Consider the following 8,955-nt stretch of genomic DNA (forward strand, 5'->3'; position numbering starts at 1 on the left):
TCTTTCCCTACTTCAAACCAAACACAATCTTATATTAATACTAGTCATCATAATATCAGCTCCACTTACACCATGAAGTTAAATTATCTTTAATGGTTCCAAAACTTAGTTTTGACCATTTGGGTGCAACATGCATGCATTTCATCAAACTCATCAGATTCCATTCAGGTCTTTAGGATTTCAATACAAATTCAATATATGATTGAATAGCTATAAAAAATAATACATATTTCCACTTGTCTCAAGACGTACTATTTACTGAGGAGAAATTTGATTTTAAATACCAAATACATGAGGGAAACCAAATATAAAACTATAGGTGAACCAAATTGATGGAGGACCAGCTCGGAAATACGGCCTATACAAGATCCTTAAGAAGATCAATGACAATGTTTACATGGTGGACTTGCCAGATCACATGGGTATTTCCAAAACATTTAATGTTGCTGATCTTTATCGTTATTTATCGGAAGCGACACTTGCATATCCCGATCATGACTCGGAGTCGAGTGCTTTTCAAGTGGGGGAGAATGATGGAGGGCCAGCTCACGACCCACCGAACCAGCTGACGACAGCTCACATCTAGAGAGAAACATGCATCGGATAATGATGTCTAGAGAGATGCATTCAGCGGATAATGGCGACAGCTCACGTATCCAACATGCATTGGATGAGGGTGGCTATCGGACGGTGGACGTTAAAAGCATCCTAAAGAAGAATTCGAAATGTTTAGAAGACCAACTCCTAGTTGTTTTAGTTGTTTTACAAGTTTAACTTACCTAGTTATTGTACAAGTCTACCAGTATGTATTATAAATACTTCTGTTATAAGTTTAATAGACATAGACATAAGAATTTTCTTCGCCACCTTTTCTCTCTCTACTACGGCTATGCTTAGTTTTCGTAAGGCTTCAAGACCGAAGCCGATCCACCATCCCGGTGCTTGTGAAATCAGCCCGGTCGAATGCGTCATGCTACATCACAAATAGCTCTAAAGAAACCAGGAGCAGCTAATTGCCTTAAGTCTCCTTGTGCTTGATGTATAAATAATAATTTCCTAATTTTTCTATATCATTGGAGACATATTATTACTACAACCCAATCTCTTTATAAGAGAAATAGCTAAATGATCCATCAATAGTAGTAAGTATAGCAGAGTCAACTGATCTTTTTACCCATTAGGTTCCCAAAACTTATTAATTAGTCTCCACATAGCCATCTCTCATCTCTCGCTTCTTAGCTGTAATGTGAGCAAGTCTAGTCATTCTGCCACTCTTCAACAACTGAAATGATCTGCATTGTAAAATCATCCATACCGTTATCCTCTTACATAGAGATAGAGAAATGCAAATACAAACAAGGAGTGTAAAACGGGTTATGACTCTCGATGGGGTTTAGTAGCCTGTAGTGCAAATGCAAACATGTAGGCAATATTTCTAAACCTTGTATTTGTATTATATGTATTTGTATTTGTAATCTTTCTAAACTGAGTCTTGCTTGCATTTTGTTACAGTTCAATTGTATTTGCACTAGTACAACTATATTGGGGGTGCAAATGAAAAAAAATTCAAATTCTGGTTTATTTTTGTTTTGGGTTTGACTTTATTTGGCTTTAGATTTCTTTTACTTCATTTGTACTGCAATCAAACAAAAATAAATTAAAATTTGCACCCAAATCATTTGCACTGCTATTGTTTTGAATCGATGTAAATAAATTTGCATTACAACCAAACACCGCCTTTTATGGGCATATTTAATAAGCATTGCTTTGATAGTTCATATGACATAAGCAACAAAAACCAATTTCTCGCCTCATTACCATGTGACAGGTGAAAGCAAAAATTGTGTAGACACATTGACAGCACGACTTCCAACTATACATAGGGAATATATTCCAATGAATTTAACATACAAGTACAGAAAAATATTCTCAGTCATATTCTCAGGTTGTGCATGTACAACTCTTGCTTTTTTGTTTCAAGGAGATTTATGCTCATTAGGCTGTGTTTGGTTGCAATGCAAATAAATTTGCATTAATGCAAAGCTGTGGCAGTGCAAATGATTTAAGTGTAAATTCTGACATATTTTTGTTTCAAATTTTAGCTTATTTTGTGTGATTGCAATATAAATGAAGTAAATTAAGACATACAGCAGAATAAAGTAAGACCTAAAACAAAATTAAATGAAAATTTGCATTTTTTTTTCATTTTCACTCCCATGCATTTGTACTAGTGCAAATAAAATTGCACTGCATCCAAACACAGCCTTAGGCTCAGATTGAAAAGAATACAAATACAAATATATACAGTACAATTACATACAAAATACAAGGTTTTGCACTCTACATATTTGCACTTGTATTCTTTCCAAACTGAGCCTTTGAAAGGAATACAAATACAAATATGTACAGTGCAAATACATTCAAAATAATATAAAATTCAAGGTTTTATACTCCACAAATTTGACAATTTCTCTGCTGAGCCTTAGCAACAATTTGACAATTTGACAATTTCTCTGCTGGGCTTGGGTTGATAACTCAAGTAATCATACAACCCCTATGCTTAGCTGATCATCACCGTTTCCATAACACCCCCAACCTAAAGACAATGGGATTGGACCCCGCATCTTGGCTAACATACAAACTAAGCCACCAAACCACCCAAGCCTAAGTGCCCGTTTGGGAGGGATGTAATGCAGGCCCAGGTAAAATTATAAATTATGTTTAGTGAAAAATCTGGAGAGCCCAAATTGGCTGTCAGTCAATCATTTGTAGGGCTATCAGTTTCATACTCTTTGAATGGTTTATCTGGAACACTTCAAAAGGGCTCAACCAGCCTAACTGAACCTTCAGCTCAGCCCTCCCAAATGGGCTTCGAGTTGCCTAAGCCAACATGAGCCTGGACCAAGTTAGATGTAGGCAGTGTTTGGCATCGATGCATTTTGCTGAGAGCCGTTTTCTCAGAAAACGATGCTGCACAAGCATGCTGTGTTCTTAGAAAATATTTTTTCAGGTATTCTATTTGGTACCATTGCTATTGTTGCCACATAGGCATTTTTCAATACCATATCAGAATACCATTGCTAATAATAGTAAAAAAAATGGGAAAACATCAAAAGGTATTTTTTCTCGGACCACACCTTTCCTGATTTCCAATGTAAGCATTCTCCAAAAAAATGGATTTTAGACATGACATTGATGCGAGAGAAAACAGCATCGATGCCAAACAACACTTAGTGTTTACAACAAGAAGGATGGCTGTTTCAGTCCTCATGGTCCAAAGACCTTACCTCTGTACATGCTGGCACGTTCAGTCCTTTATGCTCATTCGTGTTGCAGGAAGCGTTTCTTTCTAGAGGGCCCTAAATCTGTGATAAATGAACCCTACGATTAACATTTCATAGTTTGATGCTCTGAATAATAGATGACCATCATATTTTATTTTATGAGCTACATAACCTTGAAAATAGAGAAGACCAAAAGAACATAATTTAACGAAATAAAGATGAATTAGTAAATTGGATTAAATTAGTTAAAATGTCCAAAACAAGATTTTCAAAAAATGATTTTTTATATCAACTAATAAAATGAATTTCATAATAAGAAAACCAACGTTTGTTTTATTTGATAGGCAAACAAAAATAAATAAATACTGCTTGGTTTAATGTAAAATTGAACGCTTGATTACCAAATAACAATGATTTGAAAAACACTTGAAATCAAGAACGATTACAACTACAATAGGGGAATGGACCGAGGGATTTAATAAAAAGTTCAAAGAATTGTAAAAACACAAGATTTAACTCTTGAAATGAAATTCTATTTATTGAATTCAAAGAGAAGTAATTGCAATACCAGTAGTGTTTTGGTTGCGCTCCAATCTCCATGTATGGTTTGCTGCTTTATCCCTCTCTCTTATTTGATTCTTCTGTGGCCGATTTTAATGTGGGGGACGTGGCATATCTTCTTCCAGTCTTCTCCTACTTCCCCTTTGCAACCTTCTTGCAGTCGAGGGCAACCATAGATCTCCAATTTCTGTAGTGAGGTGACACGCTGCATCTCTTCTGGAATGGACACAATTGAGTCGCAATTACCAATCGACAAGGTTTCGAGTGCTGTGAATTTTTCTAAACTTTCCGGTAACAAGTCGAATGGTGAAAAGTTTATCTTCAATGTCTTTATTTTGTTACTTGATGGTAATGACCTTGAAAAAGCACCTGCATCACCATGTAACTCCAACTCCTCAAGCTGCTCCAGAAGACTTGAGGATGACGTCCATGTCAATTGAGGACAATGCCATATACTCAGTATTCTTAATGCTTCAGCAGCAGGGAAGATGCGACGAGGCAGAACTTTTAACTTGGGGCAATGGTGAACATACAACACAGAAAGACGTGGCATCAAAGTAATGGAAGTAGTTTGTCTTTCATTTGTTTCTTCCGTATCAAGATCCCAAGCTTCCAAATTTTTCATATCATTGATGTCAAGATGGATTAACTCAGGGAATACTTTCTTAGCCCCACCATCAGTACTCTGAGAAGCATTGGCCTCATTGATTCCAGAAAACATGTATTTGATCTCATGCATACCACTTATGGATAAACGTTGAAGAGATGGTAGCTTTCCAAGAGCAGGAGGCAACTTGGTTAAATTTTTGCATCCGCCTAATTTCAAAAAGCGTAAATTGGGCAACCCATCATCTCTCACCATCCAACTGGCTAACTTAGTTCCAAGGAAACCATTTAATGTCAACCCCTCGAGCTTTTGGTGTGGTTCGAGACCCTCAAGTATACTGTCCATCTTCTCCTCCACTCTATCCACTACTTGTCCATCATCTCCATCAAAATATAAATGCAGCGTGTGGATATGCTGCTTATTCTTAAGCGCTGCATCATTGGCCTCATTTTCACCTTTTAGTCTTCCTAATCCTCTTATTTCAATCTTTCCCTGGAGGAACTTGAGATTTTTTAGTTCCTTAATTGTGCATCCCCTCCCACCACTGTTGCCACTTATGATAAACTTGGGCAATCTGCAAAGGGAGTCCAGTCTACCAATGCCTTGTGGTAGGTATTGCAATTCTTCGGTATCCTCAATTTCAAGATGTCTCATTTTAGTGAGTTTCACAATTCCTTCAGGAAGTTTGCAAAGTTTCCAACAGCTATTCAGCTCCAAAGACTGCAAATTATGCAGATTACCAATTGTTTCAGGCAACTCTTTTAATTCTGTATTCCAAGACAAGTTAAGGTATCTTAGATGTATCAATTTCTCTATCTTGCTTGGTAGCCCTTCAATATGAGTGTTTTCCAAATTTAATGCCCTTAAACAAGTTAACTGGTGAAATATATCAGAAAATCCAGATTTCATCCATGGGATCAGTTGGAGAGTTCTTAAATTTGTTGCTCTGTAAACAGGGGGAGGAATGATCCGTTCACCCACACCAGAATCATCATCATCATTTCGTGTCAAAGTTAAATGGCGAGCCCTGTTATATATCAACTGTTGTGCAATATTATCACTAATATTTAGTATGCAACACTCCTTATTTGCGAGGAATTGAGCAAAACCATGAACCAAATCGTGCATCTTGCACTTATCAATATTGCCATCGTCATCTTTTCTCAAGTCTTGAAAAAATGATCGTGTGGCCAAAATATCAAAATGCTCTTCACCTATCATCTCCATTGTTTTTTCTGATGAACTACTACTATCAATAAGGAAACCTTGTGACATCCATAACTTGATCAACTTATCCTTGTTTATCCACTGATCTTTGGGAAAGATGGCACAATATACAAAGCACTGTTTCAAATCTGAGGGCAAATCATAATAACTCAACAACAGAGATGGTAAAACATGTGTTTTAATTTCCTTTGATTCCCAAATGCTACTCTCCAAGACAAATTGCCAGTCTTGTTTTGTTGGCTTCTTGAAGCGTAAGAGACTGCCTATGGTCTTTGCAGAAAGAGGCAAGCCTTTGCACTTCTTTGCAATTTCAATGCCAATTCCTTTCAACATTTCACGCTCTTCGTCTGTCCTCTCCGCAAATGCTATGTGGCTCATCAATGACCAACAATCCTCATCAGACAATACCTCCAAATCATGGAGGTAAGTCGTGCCCAGCATTTTTGCAACCCTCCCATTGCGTGTGGTGACCAGAATTCTACTTCCCTGTGCACCACAATTGAGGGAAAGCTTCAGTGGTTCCCAATCGGAGACTTCCTCTGTCCGCATGTCATCTAAAACAAGTAGATAGAGCTTTTGTTCAAGGGAACTGCTCAACTTATTATGCAAAGCTTCCCATGAAATATCATTATCAATATTGGCATCCTTGTTAATGGCTTTAATGATTTCTTTGGCAATCCTTACCTTATCAAAAGGTTCGGATACACACACCCACAATCTATTCTCAAAATAGTTCACCGCACTTTTATCATTGAAGATTGATTGGGCAAGTGTTGTCTTGCCTAAGCCACCCATTCCAATTATGGAGATGATGGGGATAAGGCTTTTCTCCTGCCGACTGCTCTCACTCACTAATTGACTCACTATTACTTCCTTTTCTTTATCACGACCGAATGTGGTGGACTCCTCAATCAAAGAACTCGTTTGCAGTCTACTTATTGAAGGTTCCCTTGAAATTAAGCTGCTAGCGCTACTACTTTGGAAGTTTAACTGATCTCTATTTCTTGACATCTCATCAAATCTTTGATTTATATTCTTTATCCTACGATGAATGCCACGATGAAGACCTACTTTCTTGAACCAAAAGCAACAAGATACAAAGTTGGTGGTGTGTACCTCTTTCAATATGAGAGTTTTTGTGGTCCATTCGTCTAACACATCGTCCGCCTCATAAGCTATGTCTTTGAGATTTTCCAGCCAGATCTTCACTAAGTTGTCCTGTACTTGCTTCTCCTCAGCCTCGTTAAGAACAGCTTTTATGGTCATGAGTGTATGAGAGAGCTTATCAACCTCTTTTCTAGCATTAAGTAATCCTCCTATTTCTTCTTGAATCCCTTGTTGGATAATGGAGGCCACTTCCCCCAACAAAATGGAAACAAGTGCTTCAGCCATGAGTGGTGATTGATCAAGCAGGTGGGAAGAAATGAGAGATTGATGAGATCAGAGCTGGGATTTTTGTAGTGTCTCCTCTAATCTTCGATTGAAGTAAATATATAGAGTTGCAATATCCTCCTTTCAAAGGCTTTGAGAGGTCGGTGTGTTGCATGGAAGAACCAGAATATAGGCAAAGTAGAAGGTGAATAGATAGGGTGCTTCCTGAGGCAAACTATATGCCTAAGCAATTCGGATCCGTGCCATCCATCTGGATTGTACGTAGTATCTAGGATGGTGTACCCAGGATCAGATTTGTGGACTTCTGCCTATAGACTATATATAGTGAACCTCAAGCCTCATGTATGTTGAATTCCAGCTATTGTAACCTAAATATCAGTTGAGAATAAAGTGGTGAACTAATTGCAACCAGCTCACGAAAATGAAAAAACAAGGGAAAGCACTTTACTACGTTGAAACTAATATGGCTGTAACCGGATCAGATTCGGGTTAAGTGAGAGAATTGAGTTCGATCTGATGATCATCACACAATTATTTACGAAGAATCTGGTTGGGAAGGTCCGAATCAGATTGAAGTTGTTTTACTGTCTCTAAAATAAAGGAAAAGCTAAAAATTAATAACTCCTTTTGCTTGTTTATGACAAATTTATATGAATATAAAAAAGTTATTATTTATGGGTTTATATAATGATGTATACATAGATATTATTTCTATAGACAAAAATACATATTGTATAAGCTTTAAACAGGTACTCATTTGTCTAAAGTCAAATTCCATTGAGGGAGATTCCAGCTCGATCCATTTATAAGGCTCAGTTCGGTTGCACAGCAAATTACATCTGCATGAGCATAAATGCATGAGAGTAAGAATAGGCCGAATGTAAGGTTTGTTTTTACTTCACATTTGACTTTGTCTTTGTGAGATTACATAGGAAGTGAAAATTATATGGTTCCCACGTTATTTGAAAGAAAATGGGGATAGGAGGGTTATTTGTTTGTGTTCAGTTATGCCTTAAATTTTTGTTGTAGCCTACTCCATGACCCATCCCAACATCTTAGGAGAAAACTCATTGGAGAAATTTTATAGGGGATAAAGAAGGCCCAAAGTCCACCACTGATCTCCTCTAGGGACCCAGTCCATTTTGATCCTATGGGTCCAACCTATACATATTATATTAAGTTATGGGGTTTTCTTTATTATGTATCTTTTAGTAGGGGTGAGTAAAAAAAACCAAAAAATCAAACCGATTGAAAAAATTGATCAAAACCGAACTGAAAAATCAATTAAACAAATCGATTGGTTCGATGTTTAAAAAAAACAAAGGTACTGATTCGGTTTCGGTTAACTAATATAGAAAATTGGCAGCTAATCAAACCGACCGATATACATATATTTTTATATATATTTATGTATATAATATATTTTTTATTTTTTATATTATAAATTAATAAATATGCATTATATATAAATATATATTTATAATATATGATATATTATTTATACTTTAAAATATAATATTTTATATATATTTATAATTTTTTATTATATACTTTTATAGTTTTATCTTTCCCATTTTACCCTTAATTATTTTGGAATGTTCTAATGCTTAATTAATGCACATACCTTTAGTTGTTAATTTGGAATGCTCTGAACTTTTGTTTTAGAACATTCCACCTTTTTGAATGAAAATGTCTCTCGATTAATGGTTTAAAGGTGGTTTGGTCTAACTTGGATTCAGACCGATCCAGCCAAATCAGTATGCTTTTGTATCCCCATTGTCTTACAAGTTACAAGTAGAAAAAAATAAAAAAAAAATATAGGATCAAAAATGAACTCATTCTTACAAATAGGTTATAAAAGGAGCAAAAATAGAGTAATATGAG

At 36.3% G+C, this 8,955-nt stretch overlaps 1 protein-coding gene across 1 annotated transcript; it reads right to left on the reverse strand.

Moving 5' to 3' along the window:
- Positions 1 to 336: 336 nt before the first annotated feature.
- On the reverse strand, positions 337 to 7,447 carry LOC104611085 (putative disease resistance protein RGA1). Its single transcript, XM_010278005.2, has 3 exons — positions 3,853 to 7,447; positions 3,288 to 3,365; positions 337 to 1,292 (listed from the first exon to the last, which is right to left on the reverse strand). The coding sequence occupies exon 1, from the start codon at positions 7,069 to 7,071 to the stop codon at positions 3,913 to 3,915; it is 3,159 nt and encodes a 1,052-aa protein (XP_010276307.1). The 5' UTR covers positions 7,072 to 7,447; the 3' UTR covers positions 337 to 1,292; positions 3,288 to 3,365; positions 3,853 to 3,912.
- Positions 7,448 to 8,955: the final 1,508 nt, after the last annotated feature.

The sequence above is a fragment of the Nelumbo nucifera genome, chromosome 4 (genome assembly GCF_055504915.1).
Source record: "Nelumbo nucifera cultivar China Antique chromosome 4, China Antique-T2T, whole genome shotgun sequence".
NCBI classification, from domain to species: Eukaryota; Viridiplantae; Streptophyta; class Magnoliopsida; order Proteales; family Nelumbonaceae; genus Nelumbo; species Nelumbo nucifera.